At 41.6% G+C, this 27276-nt stretch overlaps 2 protein-coding genes across 2 annotated transcripts in view; one reads left to right on the forward strand and one right to left on the reverse strand.

The window, feature by feature from the left end:
• Positions 1-27276, reverse strand: part of LOC144050925 (uncharacterized) — a 167551-nt gene that overhangs the window by 20467 nt on the left and 119808 nt on the right. The window lies entirely within an intron of this gene.
• LOC144050438 (chymotrypsin A-like) lies at positions 782-2398 on the forward strand. The gene is made up of 7 exons (XM_077563673.1): positions 782-936; positions 1074-1177; positions 1252-1331; positions 1470-1548; positions 1635-1815; positions 1894-2027; positions 2187-2398. Exons 1-7 carry the CDS (start codon positions 885-887, stop codon positions 2346-2348), a joined length of 792 nt encoding a protein of 263 aa, XP_077419799.1. The 5' UTR covers positions 782-884; the 3' UTR covers positions 2349-2398.

Below are 27276 nucleotides of genomic sequence, written 5' to 3' on the forward strand. Positions count from 1 at the left end.
AAAAACCCACTTTACCATTTTTAAGATGACTTTTTTTAACCTCACGAATATGTGAATTTGTGGCTGCCAAACCACAAATATGCACGTGTATTACACTGTAAATATGTTTTATACATTGTGTATGCGCACGGTTGTTATCGACACAGCTGGGAAAAAAGACAGACGTGTCGTGTCTAACATGTGACCTTCAAACACATGAAGCCTTATTTTGCAGCGTCTTTGAATGCAAATCTCTTACCATAGATGTCCGTTTCTTCTCGGTTCTACTTAAAAAGTCAAGTCAGGTTTATTTGCATAATCGCAAACGAGTCTCTTCACACACCCAGTTGACAAAAAAGTAACAAAAAAGCATCAATAAACATATCAGTCAATGAGGCCTTGAAAAAGTCCACGGAATCTAACGTCGACATACAAATACAAACATCTTTCAAGCATAAGTAGTATCAATAAAGCAATTCACAAAAGATGTCAAAAGAAATACATCAAGCCGTGAATAATGAACGACATAAATCTTTGATCAATTAACACAATATCAACAATTATATTTTCTGGCATATTTATTTAAAATGTTACATATTACATAAGTATTTATTTATAAAGCCAATATATCACCAATGCAATATCCTTTTAATAAATCAATCAAATAAATCCATATAGAAATAATTCATCAATCAATGATTAATGAAGCCACCAGTAAATACAGTTGGTGACACATCCAAATTCACTTAACGTTCTTTGCCCAGCTATAGATTTCCCGGAATTCCATGTGGCCAAACTCTCACGTCCGCTGATAGCGTGTGACCCACCCGCCCCAATCTCCTCCAATCGGGCGCGAGCTCGTGCGTATAAAAGCCTGCCGTGTCCAGAGAAGACATCATGTCGCCATGGCTTTCCTGTGGATCCTCTCCTGCCTCGCCTTTGTCGGTGCCGCCTACGGTGAGTTAGCGTTAGCATGCTAGCATTCAGTTAGCTGGGTTGTCAAACTCACAATTTCATATTCATGACATTCCATACATCTTGTTGGCAACATCTTCCTCACGACGCCATATTCAATGCCATGATGATGTCATCAGGTTGCGGCACTCCCGCCGTCGCTCCCGTGATCACCGGATACTCTCGTATCGTCAACGGCGAGGAGGCGGTGCCTCACTCGTGGCCCTGGCAGGTGTCGCTGCAGGTACACACAAGTGCACACGCACGATGGCTCACAAAAAGTGATGTGACGGCACCAGCATGTGTTATTTGCGTCAGGACTACACGGGTTTCCACTTCTGCGGCGGCTCCCTGGTCAACGAGAACTGGGTGGTCACGGCAGCCCACTGCAACGTCAGGTAACGGCATCATGGCGGCATTCGCAGTCAAAACGTTTCTCGTGCTCGCTGGCGCACGAACACGTTGCGCTACGATGGATTTTGTTGATTGCCGACGGACGGGCACGAGCGTGATGGTGTTTGTCTTGCCGGTTGTAGGACTTCTCACCGCGTGGTTCTGGGTGAGCACGACCGCTCGTCCACCGCCGAGGACACCCAGGTCCTGAAGGTGGGCAAGGTGAGAGCGCGCCTCTGTCGTTACGGCGTTGTTAGCGTTAGCGCGGCTCGTTGCGTTGACGCTGCGACTGGCGTCCCGCCCGGCAGGTCTTCAAGCACCCTCGCTACAACGGCTTCACGATCAACAACGACATCCTGCTGATCAAGCTGGCCAGTCCGGCCCAGATGAACATGCGCGTGTCGCCCGTCTGCGTGGCCCAAGCAGGAGACGACTTCCCCGGAGGCATGAAGTGTGTCACCAGCGGCTGGGGGCTGACCCGACACAACGGTGAGGAAAGGCCGCGGGGGGCGGGGGCCAGCCGGCGTACGGCTTGACGGCAACATCCGCCCTGTGCTTGCGTTTCAGCCCCCGACACGCCGGCCCTCCTCCAGCAGGCCTCCCTGCCGCTGCTGACCAACGAGCAGTGCCGTCGATTCTGGGGCAACAAGATCAGCAGCCTGATGATCTGCGCCGGAGCTTCCGGAGCGTCATCCTGCATGGTGGGTTCAACCTTCTTCAACTTTCGACTCATTTCCGAGTGTCCACTAATGCAAAGTGCCTACCAACAAGTCTTTGCTAGCAAGTGTCTACTACTAACACCTGTTTTATGACCACGTCTGCACTACTAACGATTGTGTTAACTGTGCGTCTTTTTGCAGGGCGACTCTGGCGGCCCCCTGGTTTGCCAGAAGGCGGGCGCCTGGACCCTGGTGGGCATCGTGTCCTGGGGCAGCGGAACGTGCACGCCCACCATGCCCGGCGTCTACGCTCGCGTCACCGAACTCCGCGCCTGGATGGACCAGACCATCGCCTCCAACTGAAAACAAGCCCTCTTTACACACTGGAATGTTGAATAAAAGTGAACAACTGCCACAAACACTTGCTGTCAGAGATTCTTTCTCGTTGGCCATTTCTTTGTGTCTTTCTTTTTCTTGTATTTTCCCCACCATTGTCTGTTTTTGTCCAATGTGTTGACAACTAGACAAATTGACAATTAGACAACCCATCAAGCAACCTGCTTGGTGGGTTGAGCTCTCGGAACCCGAACCCTAAACACAACCGTAGGTAGAGCTTCACTTTCACGTTTCGGCTGTCAAGTGTTTACCATGAAATGTTCTCTACAACACTACCAAGTGCCTCCTTCCAAGTCTGCATTACCACCAAGTTTCTACTACTGAGTATCTTCTTCCAAATATTTGCATATTACACCGAGTTTCCAGTTCCAAGTCTCTGCTAAGTATATTCTAACCAGTGTCTGTTACTATCAAGTCCGCATGACCCAGTTCCACTGCCAAGTCCAGGGTCCTCGAGGGCCAGAGTCCTGCAGGTTTTGGAGGTTTCCCTTTTCCAACAGGAAGAGAGAAAGGAAACATCCAAAAGGGCATCTCTGTTCTACACACCAGAACCCCCCCCCCCCCCCATAAAAAAAAATACAAGTGAATAAGTATTATCCTGCGCACACAATGCAAGTGTAGCTTTTATTTGGAAAAGCCAAGTGTTTTTTTATGCATTTGTAACACTTTTAGAGCGAATAAAGTCAATTGTACTGTAGACCAGTGATAGGTTCGGCTATTGTAGTAGTGGAAATTATATAAAGCAAATAAATGACCACCGACCAAAAATATGAGGTTGAACTGCTGGCTTATTTTCGTTGAATTTAACAACATTTAAAATTTAAGTGACAGACAATTTGACATTTAGATTCACTATTGGTTAAAGCATATTGAACTATCCCATATAAAATGGCAGTTTTAGTCAACTCAAAATCAGTCACATTCAAAAACATTGGACTGCCTTTGCTTTTAAAAACTATCACTGAGAATATCATCATATCTAACTAATGTGATTACTAAGTTAACACATAAATAATGTTGAAGAGTTCAAATTTCATGAACAAATAATTATATCATGACCAAATGAAAAGTAACTCATATTAGAGCATACCACAAATGTCTTTGTTATAGTAGAAGATGTTATCTGTCGGAGTCATGTGCATACACAATGAACTACTAAAAATAAAAATAAAAAATCGATTTTTTTTTTTGGGGGGGGGGGGGGATAAAAAAAGCGGAATTCCGCGAATTAGCGGAAAAATCACATCCCTGCATGACATAAATACACACAGGCCCCATGTACAAAATACTTAATGTCTATAGCTCTGCCAACTCTGTGATTCAGCTTCTGTCACTGCTTTTTCTGTCATGCACCTCTTACATCACAACAGAACCAGCATAAATTTGCCACAAATAAATATAAATATATATTTTAATATAAACACAAGAGTAAAAATTTGATGTATTTCTGAATGGGTTCTGAAGTCCCTTAATAAAGCTAAATTGGTTGAAACATGGCGGCACGGAGGCTGACTGGTTAGCACGTCCGCCTCCCAGTCCAGAGGACGTGAGATCGAATCCGGACTAGGTGGAGTTTGCATGTTCTCCCCGTGCTTGCGTGGGTTTTCTCCGGGTGCTCCTGTTTCCTCCCACATTCCAAAGACATGCATGGCAGATTAATTGAACACTCTAAATTGTCCATAGGTGTGATTGTGGATGGTTGTTTGTCTCTGTGTGCCCTGCGATTGGCTGGCAACCAGTTCAGAGTGTACCCCGCCTACTGCCCAAAGCCAGCTGGGATAGGCTCCAGCAACCCCCGCGACCCTTGTGAGGACAAGGGGTTAAGAAAATGGATGGTTGAAACATTTCAGAAAAACAAATGCAATTTTGAGAATATACTGTACTATACTTTTTACTGTGCTTACTCTCCACTGGGCTGCGGCTTGAGACAGACATGTTTTAAAAGTGTGCTATACTAACTCAGCACTTATTTGGTGTTTCACAACTCTTAGCGGAGAGCATGGTTTCTCCGAAATGTCGCATAATTAGCAATAACAAAACTTTTAGCAATAGCAATACTTGTCAGAATTGTGGCTTATTCACCTCTACGGAGGCGAGTATGGGGTATATGCCACGCAGAAGGGTGGACTTACGACTTCCTGGTTTTCACACATCAGCTTTGTTTGCGTTTCCTGTTTGCGACGTGTGGGCCGCGCTTCCGCCTTTGTGTCCCTCGGTTGCGCGTTCCCGTCAACGGGTGCGAGTGTGTAGTGTGTCTGTCTCAGTTGACCAAAGAACTTCAGAGAGTTGAGGCACCACGCCGATGGGCGGGAACGCGCGGTTGGGGGTCGCAGGGATAGAGGTGCAAGTGTTGGAACGACGCTGTGTGAAACCCGGAAGTCGGACGTCCGCGGCTTCTATCCCATTAGTGGCTTAGAGGAACAACTCGACACCGCGGAAGTAGTGTTTAGTCGCGCTAGCTAACCAGCCGCAGCTCATAGATGGTGTGAAGCAAGTTAGCATAGTGCCTAGCATTTGGCTAGTAGTTTCTGAGCTGGGTGGGCAACTCTTCAACGGAGCCGTATGTATGGTTGGCTGCTCTTTCAACCTTTGGTTGGGGGGTGTCGGTGGGGGGTCCGGGGGGCGTCCTTTGGCGCTGCCGCGGCCTGGGGGGCCCTGAGGTGTTGCACTTGCTCTGTCCTGGCAGGGGTCGACGGCTCCCCTCTTTGGTGCAGATTTTCATGCATCTCAGATCCACCACACCAGCATCTATCGAAACTCAGAAACAATCTGCTTCTTCCTCGGGTCATTGAATCGGTGGAGACTGGTGTCTGTGGATCTCGCTCTGCTTTGTCTGTCTCTCGTCTTCCTTCCTTTCCTCAGTCTCTCCTTTGGTCTCTTGAGGTCTCCCTGATATGTTGGAGTTTGGATGTCTCTGGGGTTGGTGGGGGACTCTGGTTGGTGGCCCGGTGGGTGGTGTCTGGTTGGTGCTGGATTTCACTTTCCTTTCTTTTCTTTGGTCCTTCCTCGGGTCTCCTGACGGCCTCACGACTCTGGCTGGAAGTGTTCGGTTTGGGTGAACGGTGTAGGATTTTTTGATGGGTTTTAGGTGAACTATTGAATACACACACACTCGCACGCACACACACACGCACATGCACATACTCACCCACATACAAAAAAAACAAAACAAAAGAGCGCAATGATGATGACATGTCAAATCGGTAAAATTACCGAATGAACAATACTGAGCTCTCCAGAATTAAAAAAAAAAAAAGTAATAGGTACAATGCATGCACAAATTGAACTCCTATACAAGAGCTGTATTATAAATATTGACTTTACAAGGATAGCAATGCTCATTTTGGTGTATTAGAATGATCTGAAACGACCTTTGTCATGCAGGTGGAGGCCTACTGCTCAGTGTGAAGAAATCAGACATTACATCACATCAGAGTTGCTAGTGGCCACAAGCTAAAGCTGACTTAGCCAGCTGGTCATCCGTGACCCATTAAAAAGCTGATAAGTCTGGTGAGCCATATGTATGCTTCACAACCATGTCGGGGGGGAATATCCTAAACTCTACTGTTCATATTGTTGATGTAAAGTTAAAGAAAAATTAAACAATACAAATCCACAGATTCATTGATTAAAAATGATTTTTGATTCTGAAATGTGCTGTTTTTTAATTACCACAGAGACAATAAACATTGCTGTACAGTATTTTCTTATGTAAAGTTTACAATAAAATGTTTCATACTCATTTTATAAAGGATATCAAAATAATGTTAATATTTCATATTTAATCAATGAAAGGTCTTTGATAGACACAGCTTTAAATAGTGGTCTTTAAAAAGTCTTAAATTTGGCTTCATCCAACCTGCAGATATCCTGGTGTGATTTTTTTGCCAGAGAAGAAAGCACACACAAATAAGTATGTTACATTTGCATTTCAGGGAATGAAAGCAGTAAGGAAAATCGATCAAATACACTAATGAATGCACATGAGCAGCGATGCTGTCATACTTATTGACCAATCCTGATGTCCAATCCCATTTAGAAGAGGATCTAAACTGGAAAAGGCATCCACATGCAATGAATGAAAAGAGCATCCATCATTAACATCACAGCTAGGGTTGTTGGCGTCCCTTTTCTGTTTACACAGCACAGCAGATATTTGTGTGGGGGAAGCTTACTGTTATAATATATGCATATACTGATATAACTTTGAATAAAAGCTGACCTTGACTGTAATGTAGTTAGATTGCTAGACTGTATATATGGCTATGTTGTATTAAAAACAACAACCTCAAACTAGGATTGACTGGATTATTTTGGCAAAAGGTTGGTACACATTTACTGAAAGTTGTTTTTCGTTCTGCTGAATCTCATTTCATTTTTTTCTTCTGGATACTCTCCTATGGGAAAATGGTGTAATATATGCTTCTTGATTTGATGTCTTCTGCTCCAGTTTTCAACATCCTACACTGTAGCGCTGTGACTTTCTTCGTAAAGTTGTTTGTGCCTTTGTGTGAATGTGCGTGTGTATTTATATGTGCATGCGTGTGTACTGTCTGAAGGTTTCTTAATGCCTGAGGCAAATTGGCACACTCAGCAGATGGGGGAGAACGATCTCTTGTTTGTTGACAGTGCACTTAAACGCAGGTTTGGGTCTAAAGATGTGTGTATAAGCGTGTATGTGTATCCACGTGCATAAAACTTGACATTATAAAACTGCTTTGGAGAGCTGTAAATAAATCATAAATTAGTAAGTCAATCCAAAGAGCTCATACCTAGCAGGAAAAAGTGCACATGCTTGAGATTTGAGTTGAATACATGGGATGGATTTTATAATACTATTGTTGGCTGTTAAAGCAGAAAAGACGCACCCAGGTGAACAAAAGAAGAGAAACATGGCACGTATTTATTCACAATCTGTGGACTGAAGTTTTGGAAGACACATCTTAATCATTGACTTAATTAATCAGTCAGTTGGGTAAGGAGTTTTATTTCCCCACGGTGCTATGTTCCAGCTTTAAATGGAAGATAAACTCCATATTTTATTCTATTTTCACTTCCTGTAAGTGTAATGGCCTGGTGTCTCAATACGTTTTGTCAATATAGCACAATAAGTATAAGAGAGAGTGAGAGAGAGGGCGACCATACGCAAACAGAAAAGAATGACGCTCATCATAAATGTTTTATAAAGCTCTCAGGATTGTGAAGGATTCATCCAGAGTGAGAATTCTATCAGTTTCAACCACTCTCCTCCTCTTCTTCAGTTCCCACCATCTTCTGGTTTTAACACACTCAGACATACAGGAGAAGGAACCATTTTAAAGGGCAAAAAAATAGCATCTCCAGCATAGTTATCATTTGGCATTTCATTTGCCAGATCTATTAACCCCACTAACCCCTCATTCAGACTTTCTGCTTGCTTCTCTGCTTCCTTATCGAAGCAAAGATCTGATTAGGTCCCTAAAATTACTAACTTATAAACGTATTTAGCCTCTTACTTATTCCAGTAACAACTAATACTGTACATTGAAACATGAAACACAGCATGGTTTGTTTTTACAAAATGTGTAGTTTCACAACGGCATCTAGGAAAGGAAAATAGCAAACAATTGAATTGATTGGTGATTGGACCCTGTTTTTTCAGTAGGGGTTGAATGGGAGGGCTTGTACCCCATCAACACTGATTGCAGGAAAACCCTGTGATAGTGTAGACCAGGGCAATCAAAAGTGCGGCCTGCGGGCTGGGTCAGGCCCACAAAGGGGTTTAATCCGGCCCGCGAGATGATTTTGTAAAATAAAAAAATGAGCATTGCCGGACCAATTAATCAGCCGGCCCACAATCATTTGTATTATTACAAGCAATCCTCAGATGAGCAATAAAACTTGTACACAGAATTGGCCTGGATGTCATTATTTTACACACAACCTAAAGTTAACGGTTTGTTAAAAAATAAATAGATAAATAAATAGACCGATATAAATCAAACATTAACCTGTTAAATACGACACACATTCAACTACTGGTAACACATATGACAAGGATTAACATCCTTATAACTTCATTAACTGCGCCACACAATGCATTCAGGGAACAATATACAGTATATGCATAACAGGTAGATATAACACGCCCGGAACTCATACACACATACTCAAGTGTTGCTGCATTCTATTTGCATTTGTGTTATTTTTTGGAACAATATATTAACAGTTGAGTCCCGCAATTTAGGGCTGGCCTGCAAATAGCGTAAATCTGTGAATAATTGACAGCAAATTGTTTTTAAGTTATATACCATGATTTTACCAATCCGGCCCACTTGGTAATGTATTTTCCTCTATGTGGCCCCTGAGCTAATATGAGTTTGACACCCCTGGTGTAGATAAACGGATACCATACAAGTATATAAAGTATATTCTATTTTTATTGATAGAATGTCTGATAAAACTGCCAATGTGGCATCTCTTTCATTGATTTGCTTTTCCTCTGACACATTGACAGCGGCCACCTCTATCTCAAAGGATACCGAATGGTGAGGCCATTTTTAGAAGCCGAATGCTTTGAAAGATGGTTTTGCGGGATGACATGTATTCTTTTGAAACCAACTGCCCAACCAACCATCGGTTAGAAGATGGGTATAGTTGACAGAGATCAGACAGATGGCTGGGTCTCTACAAACGTGTGTTTGTATCTCACAGCTGAGTGTAGTGTGCAGCAGAGCGTGCGCGACACAAAACAAACCCTTGCAAACATAAAAACAGAAGCGATTATGAATAATTACAATCGGCAATCCTTCATCTAGATCAAAACAAGCTGGTAAAAATGTGGTGCCATTCATGAATAAGCATGTTTAATGCATGTTAGATTCAGTTAAACAAGTTGAATATTGGAACGGCAAATGTTTGGACTGGTAAGAGGATAAAGGCAAATTATTCCTCTTGTATTGCGTTTGAAGTGTTTGTCTACGTTGCTGCAAAAACAATGACAAGAATGGAATCAAACATCATTGAGTCTAATAAAGGAACGGTGGGGGATCCCACAGGTGTGAGGAGATGGATAATAGCATGTTTCTGCTATTGTGTTAGATACTGAATCGGGAATACACTAGATCCACTGAAAGGTGAAACTTAGGGTGACCACATTTTCAAAATGAAATGAAAAACCGGGACACTACAATTTAGCTGAAAATCAAATATACATTAAATTCTCCCCAGAAACTATTTATGACAAATTGAATAGCTAGTCTAATCTGGTTAACTTTAACTAATCCTAAATGCCATCTTGGCTGACAGTTCAACAGCTCTAAACAAAACAATGTACTTACCATTATCCAACCAAGATGTCTGGTCAGCCAAAGATGATGTCATATCATTTAATATTTGCTTTAAAGAAACCTAAATTATTCCATACCCTTATGTGGATTATTTCTATCAGAGACCAACAAGTGAATTCTAACGAAGGCATAATTTGATCATGAGGTCAATTTATCATAAAGGTGATCTTCAGCAGTGATTCTTTTCCTTATTGATTATTTCATCATGATTTAACTGTAATCACTATAACGCAGTTTCAAGGTCGACAGCCCATCAAAATAACTGAAGAACTAAAATGTAAATTTGGCAGTCTTAAGAGTGACTAGGTCAGAACTTTTCAGTCCAATTAGTGCTTCTTCTTGGGGAGGAAAGTTGTCATATAAAACATTGCAGCATGAATGCTCAAAGCAAGAAAAGGTTTAAAAAAAAAAAAAATCCAAATCTGTTGCAAAGCACACATCTTTGCATTGCATATACAATACACATGTGATCCAAGTGTACTAAAGAAAATAATTAATCCCATATTGGAGATAACAATACGATAAAGCAACTTTTATAGTCCTCTAAAATGGCCAGACTTAACTTTTCCTAGCTTATTAAATCATAGGGCGCTTTGAAGGACAATAATAGCCCTAAATGGACAAAAATGTGACGGAAACAGGAGATCAATAATAGACTGTCCCGGTCAATTCACACCAAAATGATAGCCTGTGGGTGATGTCAATACATCCTGTTTAGCTCTTACCAAAAAGAAAAAAAAGCCCTACCTTTTGGATGTTATTTTTCTTCCTTATAAATCGTCTCACCTATGGTGGTAACACAAACCAGATCAAAGATTATTAAAAATGCACTGTACCACTTGGTGGAAACTTGAGTAAAATTGTTTGCAGGTGGGAATGTGAGTGTGAAGGTTTTTTGTCTCACTATACTCTTACTATTAAGCAATACGGTTCCGTTTGTTATTTTGTTCCCCAGCACATTTATTATTGGAAATGTTCCCAAATACAGCAAGGTTTCATTGGTGTGCTAGATGCAGTGGTACGTACATTATGACATATTGCTGGATGTTGATCAGCGATTGTCCAAATATTGTCACCTGCGTGTTACTACAGCACACACCACAGTATGGTGTCAAGTTTCACTCTGTTAGCGAGATACACACCGTCCTGCTGCTCCTTACACACGGTGGAACAAATCTGATCGGGGTTTAGCAATTCAAACAAACCTTGGAGGATAGATCTGAACTTTTATGTTTGTGTTTGTGTGTTGGGGGCGTTAGGTGCAATGTCTCCAAGTCAATTCCGAGGATGACAACAGGATTGCAGCATGAGTGTTGCAGGCTGTGTGTTCGTGTGCTGGACCTCAAAGGGGAGACTGGAGGCTGGTCTGGTTTGTAATGTTTTCCCAAAGACTCCAAGCAAACAAAGTTCCACCTATGTCAATGCTGTAAAATTTCATGTGTCTCGTTATCATGTGGGTGGGATGTCCATGCCCAAATAATACGAGCTCCATGCCAGCTAAGCGTGCCAAATCTACATGTAGCTCGAGATGAGTTGATTGACAGTGGAGATCATTAAAAAGAGGAAGAAAAACAATTGTTCTCCCTCTCAGCCTGCATATGAATCATGATTTGGATGTGTGAATGTGCAGACAGGACTCTCTGGAGAGGAGACTTGGTCTGTTGTTTGACGTTGGCTCGCTCTTTTTTCTGGCAGGACGCATTGAAATGGAAAGACGGAGGGGTTGGGATAATGGACTGTCACACAGTGGCACACTGCGTTGTCGGCCATTCCCTCAGACAGCCACTCCTGCTAGTGCTACACGGCCCCTCTTTTCAACCCCAAGGAGATGCTGGCCAGTGGCCAAGCATCACTGAGTGTATTTGAGTGCATGTGAATAGGTAGGCTTTTCTTTGTGCATGTATTTTGTGTGGGAATATAGGAGGTACTTCTTAGCTAAGAGCCATGCTTATTAACACCCTAAGTGCTCTCCATTTTCTATTGTTTTTCCACTCTCCTCTGTACACACCTCATCTGCGATGCCTGCCCCACTGCTCTTCTCATCGCGGCAGATAGAAAAAATGGTGATGGGGCACAGGAAGGAGAAGTTGGAGCAAAGTCCACAAACTAAACAGAATTTCAGGAAGAACACGAGCTGAGCCCTCCTGCTGTCTCCCAGCAGTTGACTCTGCTTGATGCTGGGAACAATCGATACACTCAAGTCAGAGCATCACCTCAGCTTGTCCCTCATGATCTGCAAACCTTTCAGTTTGACAAAAACTCAGCAATAGTAAGAATACAATACTGCCAAACGCATCTGGTGACATTTATTGGAATACTGTACATAAAACATCACACATGGCCAGTTTTGCTACAGTTACCCTAAAAAAGTAATTTAGTTACTTTACAGATTACTTGCTTTGAAGCAATACACCACTGAAAACTCATTTTCCACAATTCGATTAGGCATTGTGTATACAGAATACAAGTGCAAAAATTTCTGGCATCTTATTCCCTGATTTTTAAAACAAAAACAAAAACGATTAAGTAACAAAATAACAACATTTTCCAGGTCACGTGATCGTGATGACGTATCCGGTGCGGCCGCCTTTATTAATTTGAAATGGAGTTTGCTGATGTAATGGGCTAGAAAAATGCCATCTTCTATTGCCAAATACTGCACAAATTTCTGACCGGCGTAACCCTCAGAATGTCAGGCTTTATGTCCTTAATTTGAAGGGTTAAAGTTGGCTGGATGTTTACCGTCCAGGTTAGGTAGGGACTGTTCACAAATAACATTTCCAGTGTGACCAATGAATAATAAATGGTAACTTGAGTCCCACATATGTCTTCCTGGAATACAGGGAGTCCTCGAGTTATGTCCGAGTTCCGTTCCACGCTGACGACGTAACCCGAATTTCGACTTGAGTCGGAGTTCACCGTTAAAGTCGATATCTACTTCAAAATACCTTGTACAGTAATTTTAAAAAAACATATTTGCGGAAGAGCCGGAACCACTATAACGTGTTTCTGCACGGACATTCATTGCTGACGGACGGCAGAGCGGAGCTAATACAAACTTAAACAAACTTAAACACGGACATGTGACGCGTCAGATGGTGAGCCGACCTGCTCGATGGACGTCCATTGCTGGAGGTAACAACAACACAACTTTAAATAACTTTAAAATGGCATGATTACTGTGGGAAATTAACAAAAAAAGAAGGTGCTATGGACAAGGCACGGGCGCCTATAGCAAATAATGTAAATGCAATTAATCCGTTCCCAAGCTTCAAAAACAGAAAATTCCTTTTTTAATTTCTATTTATGTTTTTTACATTTACAATACAGTACAGTATTTAAACAATAAAGATACCTGACCTGTTGTGGTGTGATGGCGTCAGTGGGTGATAAATGCTATGTTAATGCTAGCTATTGTTAGACTACTAAGCGGTCCTTGTGTGCGTTGTTTAACGTCAGGCACGTTGTTGAACAGCTAAGGGGGGTCCTCGTGCCAGTAGTACAGAAGTAGTCACGGCAGTTACAACTGCGCAATAATCTCCTTCCTAATTCCACTGTGGTTCGTAGCACTGTGTGTTTTTCTTTGCTGCCACTGTTGTCTTTCTTTGGGCCCATGGCGAAGAAAATTGTCGTGGAGAAATCTAAATGCACTCGCGAGTATGGAGCACCTCCGGGAGTAAGTATTCACGATCTGACTGGAAATGAGCAGTGCATCGTCTCAACTACCGCAACGTGAGCATTCGGCATTGCTCGGCTTCACTCGGCTTCACTCGGCTTCACTCGGCTTCACTCGGCTTCACTCGGCTTCACTCGGCTTCACTCGGCTTCACTCGGCTACCCGTTTTCAAGGTACATTCGGCTTAGCTTGTTTTGCTTGGGTGTTGCTTGGTTTTCTTCAGATTTTTGGGTTGCAGTCTGAATTGTACGAGTTCTAAGACCTTAAAACTCTGAGGTTCCACTGTACTTGATTAAAAAAATTACTAAATCAGATTACTAGTTACTTTAATAGTTACATTCAGTAAATACCGACAACCTGTTTAACATAAAAATGACACCTGGTTTTGCCACTTATTTGGAAGTACATTTTTAACAGTGACATTTAAGAATAAAGTTTGTTTTTATTTATAATAAAAAAAACTTTTTGACTTAACATAATTATTTTTAATAAAAATAACAATTACTCTTATGGATTTCACTTATTGTAAATGGACTTCTTTGTTTAAAAATTAAAAAGACATACTTTCTAGACTTCACTTAACATAAATACACTCTAAAAACAGCTGGGTCAAAATAATCAAAATTGGGTCAAAATGTAACTTTTTTAACGCAAAATGTTGGTTCAAATTAAATTAATCATTCATTAGTTATACATTAAAATGTGTGCGTGAGTGAGGCACCGTGGGTGCATGTGCATTTCATTTAACTTTGGTCAAATTTTTTCTGACTGGTGACTCTAAAGTGTGGTTGGAAAAGATGTCATTTCCACAAATTCTGATGTAACTTAAATGTAGAAGCAAATGTATTAATCAAAGTAACTTTAAATAAGATTCGAAGAGTAACTATAGTCTGATTACTTGACAGAACATAGTGACGTGTTAGATTAGTCGTTACTTGAAAATGAGCATGTTTTACCTCCGTCACTGCACACGACTCTGGCCTGTCTACAACTGCTTCCTTTTTGTGTTAGTAGGATTTACTCGGATCCCTCCCTGCTGTTTTTGCTTCAAAGTGACAGTTTTGTCACACACACTCACTGTAAGGCACATTAACTGCCTCTGAAAACTCTCACAAAGATCCACAGAATGTCTGTGGTTGCCGTCGTGCTTGGGTGAGATGTTATTCTAGTCGTTGAGCTCACTCCAAATCCGAGTGCTATAATTCCATATGAGTCTGAGTGTGTTAAGGTGGCTGTGTAATGACACACCTGGGATAAGGGATAAAGAGGCCTATTGCTCCTGTCTGAGAGATGGAGGGCACCGAGACCAGGACTAGTTTGCACACATCAGGGCAACATAAAAAGAAGCGGGCCTTTTCTATCTTTGTGAAATACAGTAAAAGCCATGTTCTTGGTTTCCTTTGGTCGACCATCCTTTCATGCATATCCTGTTTTACCCCCCCTCCTTTCACCATCCTCCTGTGGCCGTGTGCCATTTTGCCCTCTGGGCCCTCTTGTCTGATTAAAAGAGGAGGTTTTGAGGCCATGACATCTGGCATGGTTGGGGCACGTCCAAGAAACAATGGCTTTTACATTCTCCAGCACACAGCAAACAGAGAGAGACGTTCCGACTGGACCAAACTGAAAGAAGCCAGATGAATGTAAGCAGGGCCAGCGCTGCCTAGTGGACCCCTTGAATGAGGGGTCCTGTTTGATTTAATCCCGACTGTGCACCCTGAACCCCGTGCGCACACAGATTTCACAGGCATTACGCAGGGCCACTGTTTGCACTGAGGCAACGCAACGCAGAGAGGTAACCCACTGGGGATGCCAAAGGTTTAGATTTTCCCATGATGCCAACCACTCTCACAGGATAGAGGGCGAGTAACCAGGAAGGAATCCGGCCCTTTTCAATGGCTGCTGAAAGGAGAGCTGTGAAATTGTCAGAAATTTTGCTGTGTGTAAACAGGAGAGTAGGGGGGGGGGGGGGGGTTCTGCCTGGACCAGACGAAACGGCTTCCCAGGACGCTTTCTCTGTTCCGCTTTTCTTCAGTCTATCTTGGACACTCCTCCATTTATCACTGCCCAGCCCTGTCTCAAATTAATTTTCTCTCTGCCTGTCCCCCTCCCTGTGAACAAGTCCCACACTGTGAGGACACATTGACCCACTGTGAGGACATTTTAGCACATGGCATTCTTTTTTTCTGTTTTTCTGATTGACAGACTGATCGTGAATACTCCATCCATCCACTTAATGCAGAATGCAGATTTCTTCTCCAAAGTAAAAATGTATTTTATTGCACCAAGATTAAAACAAACATGAAGAAGAAAAAACAAATCTTCAAAAGAGACATGCAATTTTTACAATTTTACTTGACACGGGCGTGAAATATGTGGGTCGCTTGCCCCAATTAGAATCATCCACTGCTCTAAGTGAGCATGACCACACAAGAATTTCCCTAAACAATTTCAGTGGTTGCTAAGGGACAGCCTCAGCTCTTGTGAGCATGCCGACTGAATGAGGAGGGGGTAACTAATGTCCTCACCCAATGACCACACTCTCAACAGACTGCTCTTGTCCAGTAAAAAACAACATTATTCTACTTCCTAAATACAATCAAACGCAGCAGGCAGCTGTCAGATGTGTTTAAAGTGAAACCACAAACAAATGCTCAAAACATTAAAATTATGTAATGCAATAACGCTCAATAACTGTTTGAAAATGTGCTGTACATGTAATTATATATGAATATTTTTAACTTAATGTTGTTATACACTTTCTACACTGGTGTATTATAGTCAATATACACTATGCACTTTCTGGATTCTATTTTATTTCAGTTATCATTTAAACAGACATGAGCTTTGCCGTTTTTATAAGCCTTGTCCATTGTTTGCCAATTAACATTGGAGCCTGCCACCAAACACAAGGGCCATACCAATTGCAGGTTGTTGAGCATCGTAATCTTCCTCCTGAAGCCTTTGAACAACATGAAGTCATTACCAGTAAAGTATTATCACTCGCCGATCAAGTTTTTGTCCTCTGGATAGGCTTTTCCTCGCTTTGCTTGAACTTGCTCTACAAGTTCAGTGTTTTCATCAGTGGCAGTGGTAGGCGGTCTTCTGCTGTATTATAATTCTTTTTTTATTTTTTTATTGAAAAATACTAAAGTCAGCTTCAGCTTGTGGCCATAAATCTTCTCAAACAGGCATTGAACTGCAGTCAGGTAGAGAAAACCTTTTTGCCAGGCGGTCAATTTGCAACACTGCCCTAATGTCATTCGGCGGACCACTATCACGAAATGATACTGTCAAACACTAACAACCGGTGTGATAGAATATCGTCTGAAAGTGACAAAAAATATTTGCAGATGTTGATCCCACGTACCTACAGCTCTGTGGATCAGATATCATTCAAACCAAAGTGGTTAATTTTATATAGAGCAATGAAAAGTTGAAAAAGCCTTTAATTAAAATGAGTTGAACACACACTGAATCACAATCACGTTCAAACATGTGACTAGACTCGCGTTAGCAGAATTTAGGCACACTGCACAGAATACCAATAATATAAAACTTGGATAATATACAAATAGAACACTCTGGCAGCACTCTAAGAGTGATTTTTGCTATGAAAGCATCGGGACCACGATTAAAATAAGCAATTAAAAAATAAAGATTGCAAACTTGACTCAAACCACCAAGTCAAAGCCCAATTGACTTGGTCTGATGAAATCATTTATATAATCACATTTCCTAAGCCTAAGTGATAGAGAGAAGGATAAGAGGAAGAATTGTGTTTTGGGAACGAGTGATTGCTTACTGTCTGCAAAGTCTGTGAGTGATGGGGATCAAGAAGAACCTCAGCCATGTATCCAATCTAGAATTACTGTACATAAAACAGTGTCCCAGGTCAGATTTGGGGAAAGTCTTTTTGTGTTCCAACTGAAAATATAAGATCCAGAGAACTGAGTGTGTAAAAAATATGCACAGAAACCTGATCTCAAACCCATCAAACACCTTTTGGGTGAGTGTAGAGCAGAGAGGTCAGTGACTTCTGATTCCACACATTTTCATCTAGATGAACTGACAAAAATCACTCCTAAAGATTGAAATATGTTAGGAAAAATGGACTGCTATGTTGCAAAATTGTAAAAGTCTATATGTTTCAAAATGCCATCCGAGTCAAAGAGAGACACTGTACTGCCAGTAAGCATTTCTTAATGACAAAATGTGGCTACTTGCCAAGACACACATTCTGAAGTCATACCCAAGCTGTCAAACTAAGTCCTGGAAGCCGAACAATTGAATCTCAGTTAAAGGAATAAAAGCTCCCTGCCAGAGTTAGAGTTTGTGCCATTAGGCTGCCTCTGCAGAAGCTCCCTCATCCATATTCCACCCTGACAGACCGAATGTTTTGCCCATTTGCTTTCAAACATTTGTGTCAAATAAATGACACTCTAACAAATCTCTGTTCCAACGTCAAAGCCAATGACGAGACATCCACCGACTTTTAACCATGTTTACCATCAGAGACAACCACCAAGATTCCAAATTTCGAGCAAGGCATGACGCCTAACTGCCCAAAATTACTCACCTTAAATGTATTTATTTCATCTCAGCAAAATAAGTAAGGCAGGAATCTGAAATGTGCTCCTGAGCTAAATCATACGGTATTGCACTCACAAAAGCTCTAAAAGCCTCGCTGTATGTCCTCGTAGCGACAGTGATTTCTCGTGGGACCGTGGGCTAGAAAGAACAGCTTGAGCTTGCTCATTACAAACCTTTAAAATGCCCTAAAGAACCACATGCTTGCACTAAGAACCTTTTAAAGTGCTTCTGCCATTTTTGTTAAAAAATATCCCAAATGAAGTACATGAATTTTATTTTTGATAGTACCTCTTTGCACTTGGATATTACCTCTGCAGATTTGGATCAGTTACTGTCCACCTCATTTATCGCTACTATTCCAGACCAAAATATTCAAGAATAATTGATTCTGACAGCATTGTAGGCTTGTCTGTTCCACGTGTCCCTGTTCGATCAATAAATAATCTGCTCAGCCAAACATTTGCACATGACCAAGTGCCATGCATTCAGAGGCTCCACAGAATCTCACAGACAAAAGGGATTTTCAGATGCAGGACAAGGTCAATTAGAATTAAATGGACATTATGTAAACATGACAAGTGATTTTGTAGCTGACTACAATACAAGACAGGAATCCTCTAATGAAACTCACATCTGGAAAACTGTTAAATAGTTATGGCAACCGTGAATCACTGACTTTGGTGATCTGTAATATTGGTGGACTATGCTGGACTGCCCGTGTTTTTGTTCACACTGAAATCAGACATAACGTTACTGTTCACAATTGTGTGCAGTGCTTGTTCACAGCGGATGTCTTTCAACAAGCGTTTATTCAAGTAAGTTTGATAATAGATCCAACATGTTTAAGATAGTGTTCAGTTGTGGGTCAATCAGTGAGAATTTGGTAATGATTTGGCGTTAAAACCAGTCAAAATTAAATTAAAAGTCAGATTATACGTCTACACAAACACCCAGCATGCATTCTAAAAACAGTTGGGTCAAAAATAACCCAATTTGGGTCAAAATGAAATCAACTTGCTACTTGGGCCAATTTGACCCAACTCTCTGGGTCATTTTGTATAAAACAACCCCCCCCCCAAAATTGGGTCATTTTGTACAAAAGAAACCGGAAAGTTGGTTCAAATTGACCCAAGTAGGTTGGTCCCGGTTTGAGCCCCCCTCACCCCCCAAAAAAGAACCACATTTTTTTGTGCTGATTGAAAATTTAAAAAAGATGGGTTGGTCCCTTTTTGGGTTATTTTTTACCCAACTGTTTTTAGAGTGTAGACTGATCAATTTGACCCAACTTTCTGGTTCGTTATGTACAAAACAATCCTCCGAAAACTGGGTCATTTTGTACAAAGCAACCCAGAAAGTGGGTCGGTCCTGTTTGGCCGACATAATTTTTACGGGGTTTTTTTTACGTAATTTTTCCCCAATTGTTTTTAGAGTCGATACTCTAGTTGGGTCAATTTGACCCAACTTTCTGAGTCTATTTGTACAAAATAACCCTTTTTTTTTTCTTTTTGTGGGTGGGGTTGTACAAAATGACAGAGAAAAATGGGTCAAACTGACCCAAGTAGTCGGTTGGTCTCATTTTGACCCAAATTGGAATATTTTTGATCTAACTGTTTTTAGAGTGTGCTTTTTTTGTTGGGTTGGTTTACAGTGTTTTATTTCCATGCTTTTTTTCTGTTGGCATGTGTCATGAGGATCCATAAAGGATTAGTAAGATGATGTAGCTCTTTAAAGGTGTCATCCTTCTACATTTGACACATGTCCCTCCTGGCCCAGGACAGTGACCACATATGTACACTTTAATCCAGAATCTGCCTAAATCTCCCAATACGGTTATTTCCCTGGCTTTATCAGGAGAAGGGTTCAAACAACATTTCTTTTAAAAGCAGGCCTTAAGAGGCTTAGCTGCAGCATTGCTTTAGCAGCCAAAAGGTCACTTTTGGAAATTGGGTTCATTAATCTTCTAGTGTATGGCAGCCCCGATGGGACACTCTTCATACACGGGCACAGATTAAAATGGGAAAAGCGCTCTTAGATTAGCTTGGGAAAAAAAAAATCTCTTGGAATGATAAAGACTCCTCAGAAGTTGGGACTTCTCTGTTAAGTCAAATTGCCATTTTGGCTCATATCAAAGAGACGGTGAGCGCCACTGCTGTCACAAGAGAGACGGTCGGGTACATGAGTCTGTAGTGGCATTTGACTGAGGTATGATTATACCATCATAGATGATTGCAGTTAGGCATGACGCTGAACTAGTGCAACGACAGAATCTCTATCCCTCTAAAATCTCCAGAAGCAAAAAAACATCTGCTCACGCATCAAGAAGTGACATAATCCCTTATCTGAAAGACTGTAGAAGAGTCTGTAAAGTAGTCTGACTCTTGCAGACATCACCAGGCACCATTACCTGACTTGATATCTCACCACCGAAGTCCAACCATAGGGGCTAAGGAGCAAAAAAGTAAATCGGATGAGATCACAAGTCAGATTGGCAGACTGCATGCATCATCTTTAACTCATCAAGCAAATGTATTTTTCTAGTCGAAATGTCATCATCAAAGCAGTCTATTTCAATCAGTTTCGTACGTATTCACTACATCAGCACAGGAACGTCTGTTGTATTTTTAAGTGGGTCAACTCAAAATGAGTTTACTTTGACCGTCAGTGAAGGAAAAATTGATGCACTGGCCGAATAACGCCACATAAGTATGAGTCGCTTAAAAATCTTAGTTAAAAAGAGCATTCAATTATTAATACATATAATATAATCAATATTTGGTTCAGGTTTTCATGTTTCCTGAAAAAAAAATGTGATGACAATGACAATGTGTTTCTCATATCAGTGTTCAAGTGCGTAGTTGAGACTCACTGGACCGCCCATAAGACAATTAGTGAGGATGTCGCTCTTTCTTTCATCGTCCTCATAAACCAACTCTAGCACCCACAAATCTTTACTGTACAATAAAATAAAAGCACATTATCATAATAGTGTTATAGCCACACTTATATTGACTAGCTGAGGGTAGCAGAGATGTTATTAATTCTCGTTTTCAACTCAGGCAGCACAGTTAATGGTTGGATAAACCAGGTTCTCATAAATTGAATAAAGATTGGATTCATTTTAAGACAAACCTCCCTCATATTCCATATAATGTTATGTGTTTTCAGTCTGTATTCTGCCATGATCATGCTTATTAAGAATGTATGTCTCATAAATGACTCATAAACTCCTTCTCTCACCAGTTCATTCTTCATCTGCATTATAGCTTATGGCATGCCAAAAATGGCCGGCGACGGTCCCTCGAGAGGATAAAAACACATTAGAACTTCTTTGGATGTATAAAATTTGAGCTTGATAATATGTTTTTGTAATTATTTTGTCTTGACTTTGGTCATGATACATGCCTTTCATGTAAACCCACACTTCCGCTAAAATGGAAGCACTGTAGCCCCCAAAAAATCAGGCTATGCAAAATATTTTGTCACTCATAATGAAAATTATATCATCAAGGACAACTTTGAAAGTTCTTATGAAACAAAACTCATAACGTCTTTCCACTAATGATCAGCACAGATGCAGATGGGATTTAGAAATGCTTGCATCAACCACACACGCACGCAAAGACACACCATTCAAATTCAGAATCCGTATTTCATATTCTATCCACAGGGTGAGTAATGACGCCCGTTATTAAAGCGGGTAATTGTCTTACAGCGCTGCAGCGATATTGGATCCGGGGGCTGTTCCGCCGACACAATCAGAGGCAACTGGATGTAAAGTCGCTGAGCGGTGAAATAGGGAGGAGGGCAGAGCAGGCGCACAAAAGATGCTATCAGCACCAACGGGAGATGCAAGCATTGTGCTGTCTGACCTTTGTGAATGGCACTCGGCCCACCTGTTACCTTATCCTCCCCAGAGACTCGCACTGTCTCTGTCCGCTTGCCTCCTGCAAGCAGACACCAAGTTTACTCCAAAATCTGATAAAGGCAGACCCAGCATAGAGCGATACAAACATCTATAACGGGTGCAAATACTGTACATTGTAACCTCAGAAAGAAAAAAAAAATGCTTCAGGACGTCCAACTGTTGGTCCTGCTGAGGTTTACCACCAATTGTATCCATGCATGTAAAGTCATATAAGCCCCCAATAGGTTATGGTCATATTTTGGTGCCTTCCTGCTAGTTGATCAGTGGCTTCATCCCACCCCCGAATAATCTATTGCCCTCCTTTTATCCCAAGTTTGACTTTAATCTAGGCAGTCTGCCTGCCAAATTTTCCATCAAGCCCCCCTCCGTGCATTTGTACGTTGCTTAGCTGCACTTATCGTCATGTTTCACTCACATCTCATGATTGAGTGTGCCTTTTATTCAATATCATCCCTCTAATATACAGCCACTCAGTATATTGATTCATTCAGAAACAGGACAGCGGAATACTGCAATGAAGAGGGGATTGAGTTGTGGAGCAACACAACAAGCAATAGTGAGTCCAAGTGAGTTAAAAAGAACACAATGTAGCACTTCTAACAACTGCGATGCTGCTCCTAGCAAACAAAAGTAGCTGTAATTAATGAGTTTGGGTGCACTCTGACATCTTTTAAATGCAACAAATGCATATTTTATTGAATTTTGCATTGTAATCCAGACTCCTTCACCAGCCACCTCGATAATAATTGAGCTCAATTTAATCTGGTATGCCACTAACAAATGCTGTGACAACACACACACACACACACACAAATTATTTATAAGCAAAAGTTGGTAGTAATGCGTTTTATGGAGGAACTGTACTTGTCAGAGCTTTAATGCAACATTATTATTATTATTATTATTTAAATTGAAGAAACACTACTTTTACTCACATTGAGCTACTTTTGCTCACTTTTTAGATTTCAAGTAACTATTATAAAGCTATTATAAATCTTGAGTACTTTTATGTGGTAATCTGCATCTGATGCCAAGTTATCTTTGGCATTTCTAAAAGTTCTAAATGATGTTATGTTGGACAAACTGTTACCTGCAGTACTGTCTGAAAAAAAGAGAAAAAAGAAAAGATCATTCAGCTTTTTTGTCTTCCCTGTTATACCGAACCGTGACCCAAAACTGAGGTACATACCTGTGAACTGTTACACCCCTAGTCTCCATCCATCAATTTGTCATTTCAATCTAAAGAACTCCTAATTGGGCATGATTTTTGGCTACTCTACCCAGCCCTCTTTACAAGGGGCAACCAAATTAAAAGGTCAAATTAGATTCATTGTTCATTCATAATCATCAAGTCATTATGTTACATAATGTCAGTGAGTATATGAAATAAATATTTTGTTTGTACAAATACAGCAATGCAGATGTATTACATTCACTATTCATTACACACTGATGTGATGCCAGGTACTGAACTGTGAAATGACAATGAGCCATCATCACGGAGAAAAATCTAGAGAGCATCGCAACATACTGTACAAATACACCAATTTTAATAAACCAACAACGACCCTGATGCCTGAAGGCACATCATCATCAATCAATACCAGACGAGGCCTTTCATTGCCTCTCCGGTTAAACAACAACAAACCTATCCTCCTTTATGGCGTCATTTAACTCTCAATTAACGCTGGTCCAGAAAACAACCTTAATCTACTTCCTGTCCAGCTGTGCACAGCATGTGGCAGAGCTGGCTAGGAAAGAAGGATGTGGACACTGAGAGTTCTGTTAGGCTGCAGGCTGCTTCTCTGCCAGCCAGCTGGTGTCATTGGATCTCTCCTGACCGGGTCAGCAAAGGTGAGTGCTCAGTTGGGGCTGAAAATTGGGATAAAAGTTTACTATCTTAAACAGCTCTTAATTGGAGTCATTTTATCAGCGGGTTCCTCCTCCTCCAGAAACACAGTCCATAGGTATATTGTTATGAGAATAAATCAAAAGGGGGGAGGGAAAAAAAGAAACCTACTTTGCTGGTGTTTAGAAAATACTCACACTCATCACTTTCTCACTTTTGGGGCTTGAAGCCATTATGCCTGTCCAGGCCAATCCAGCAAACACACACAAGTGTGAAAGCATCTGTGCCCGGAGGCTGCAGACCAGCAACCAGCAGCAGTTAAACAAGTTGACCTGCAGAAGGTGTTTTAATTCCATGTGAGGTACGCTTGTGAAAGTAATCATGGCACAGTGGTACACTTGTAATGTTGGTGATAGCTTTTCCGTGCTTTGTTTTGTTCGCAAACTAGTACTAACTAGCATATTGGTCTTAGAGGGAAAACAAACATGGTTTTGTATTTAATCATAGTAACTAAGATACTTGTTTGTTTATTTATTGGCAGTCTTAACATATGATAAGCCCTCACAAAAGCATGCAAGGAGAGAAAGTGAAAGAATGAGGGAGATTATCAGTGTTGAAGATTATGATCTTGTCTGTGCAAAGATAAGCAGGTGTCAGTGACTATTTAGACAGAATGTAAAATGGAGCAAATAAAAGTGTAAAATGACATGTGGGTATGATTTATCCATAATCTACCAGTAAATATGAAGACCGTATAGTTTTCCTAACTTCCAGGAGTAAAGTTGTCTAAAATGTGTCTCCGCTTGACCTCAGGCTCATCGTTCACATCAGGTTCCTCGTCTATTGTCTCATGAAAGGCAGTCCATTACTGCATATTAGCAGCAGAGTGAGGCAGGGAGATAAGGAGGACTGCTGATCAAACACTCAGACAAATCACCAGTGGCAGAAACACACATTTGTTGCTCAGCATTTAACTTTGATCTCACACTCTGCTGAAAGCCAACGTCTCAGCCTTTGAACCAGGGCTCTTAAGTGGAGGTCTCACACTCTCGTTTTCTCCAGATCTATGTGCTCCTTCGAAATTTTCTAGTCTTCTTTAGCACCAATGAAACTAACATTTTCAGCAAGATGGTTAGTCCGCGTTTACACAATGCATGTAGCCCCGTTTCCGGTCACCGTGCACAAAAAGTGGGAGAAGTGAAGATGGGCAAATGTGATAGGCAGTGATTGCCCAGCTAGATATCTGGGTCAAAAAAATTGGCAACAATGAGAAACCTAGTCAGCCATAGTAAAACCTGACGGTATGTAATATGGCGTATCAAAACCTGGAAGCAGTCCATAGTGGGACAGGAAGCATACTGTACTGTATGTGTTCCCTGAAAACGGAGGGTTCTTTCAAGTTGTGTCATGTTCTGCCACGTTTGGCGTGTTGCCATGTTTTTTTAAGGCAAGCTAGGCTTATATGGTTGCGATTTGGTTGAGTTCAATCACAACAAGTCTGTGTGTGTGATGGTTTACATTCCCGGTGAGGATACTACGCTTTGCATGCTATTACGGACTGAGAAGATACACACAGATTGGAAAGGTCCATTGCATTTAAGTCATGTGTTTATTTTATCTTTACCTATGTGTGTTATTCTATGGTCAGACTGAATGCGAGCTGAGCATTTCTGCCGGCACGTTTCTATATATAGTCAAGTTCAGGCGCAGTTGCGTGCCAGGCAGTGTGGCTGCAGCATTTAAGCAAACATTTTGCTCCTTCGCCCATTTTGCCGTGGCCTTCTGAGCTTTTCATGGCATTGTGGTGCCAACAGCCAATCAGCATTGAGGATGTACGAGGATGTACTACGTCATTATCCAACTGTCAACTAAGCTAGCATTTTGCAGTCAAAGTAATAACGCAACCAACGGTCACCAGATTCACTAGGGATTTTGAAAGTATTTTTTTTCTTACATTGGAAGACAAGGAGGAGTCCTTCCTCTTCTCCGCTCAAAGCAACCCTGGTGTAGATATTTCAAGAACGCAAGTCACACGATGATGTTCGGTCATAATGGAGCATTACAGATGGACATTTCTAAATAGTAAATGGACAGATTTTTATATAGCGCTTTATTTACACACAGGGGTGCTCAAGTTTGGTCCTCGAGAGACCCTATCCAGCCTGTTTTCCATGTTTCTCTCCACTTACACACCTGATTCATGATCCGGATCATTATCAGGCTTCTGCAAAGCTTGCTGATTAGCTGATCATTAGATTCAGCTGTGCTGCAGGATGGAAACATGGAAAACAGGCTGGATAGGGGTTCTCGAGGACCGAACTTGAGCACCCCTGATCTACACCATATGTTGCCCAAAGCGCTTTACAAAGCCACACATTCGTACACCGGTGGTCGGCTGCTGCCATGCAGGGCGCTGCCAGGTCCACTGGGAGCAAATTGGGGTTCAGTGTCTTGCTCAAGGACACTTTGATATGGTCACCAGGGGTGAGGATCGAACGGATGAGAGATGACAACTCTACCACTGAGCCACGCCACCCGAAATTTCTCACAATGTGAGCACACTGCAGTGTGTATGTGAATAACAGGCCCTTTAGTATGTTTTGGTACAAGAGATGGATTCATGAATTAGTGAGGGACCCCATCAGAAAGGTGATGGGCCAGGAGGGAACATCCTGGCATCCGTGGCAGACCTCAGGCCAAACTGTAGTGCCAAGTGTACTGTAGTGCGAGCTTGGAGCCTCCGGGACTCAGCAGCCCCTTTGTCTCACGGCCCATCACAGACAGCGGTACAGACCGTGAGAAAAACTTGAAAATCCCACGGCGTATTACTTTTCGGGCATACAGAGCTGCCCTGGCCACCGGTAACATCGTGCAAATGTAGTTTTAGGGCTTGGATATGGAAGAAAGCAGTGAAGAAGATTGAAAGCATGTCAAACGGGCTGGGCAAGAGTTTAAAACCAATATGATTTCACTTGCTTCAGCAACAGTTATAACACCAGTGCACTTCCTAGGACAATTATCTCTTCAACAGCTTCAAAGGCTGGATTTATATGATAATATTCTGCAATTTTGTTCTCCCATTTAGTCCAGTTTGGATAAGGGTCATGGGTGCACAAAAACAGAGAATGAACTGAATTGGATGTCGTCCGATCCGAATCCAATTTTAAGATATCTCTCAACGAGACCGTATTGTAAACAGACAGCTTGAACATACTCTAACAATGTGTAACAAGTGCCTTGTATGTACTTGCAACTTTTAAGAAATCTTTTAGTTTCAGAGCACAGGAGCAAACCTTTCTGCAAAGGAAGAATCCTTCACGATAGGAAAAACATGTTGGTGAATCAGACTCAGTGTCTCGAGAATCAGGTGAGTTCACTTTTGGAGTTCATGTGTGAAAGAGGCTTAGCTGTTCAGCTCCACATTTAAGGAGAATCCCACATAAACAAAAGATTAGAGTCGACTATCTTCCGATCTTGTAATGTGTTTTGATATCACACTTTTCTTTACATCCTTGCAAACACATATG

The sequence above is a fragment of the Vanacampus margaritifer genome, chromosome 4 (assembly GCF_051991255.1).
Source record: "Vanacampus margaritifer isolate UIUO_Vmar chromosome 4, RoL_Vmar_1.0, whole genome shotgun sequence".
Taxonomy (NCBI): Eukaryota; Metazoa; Chordata; class Actinopteri; order Syngnathiformes; family Syngnathidae; genus Vanacampus; species Vanacampus margaritifer.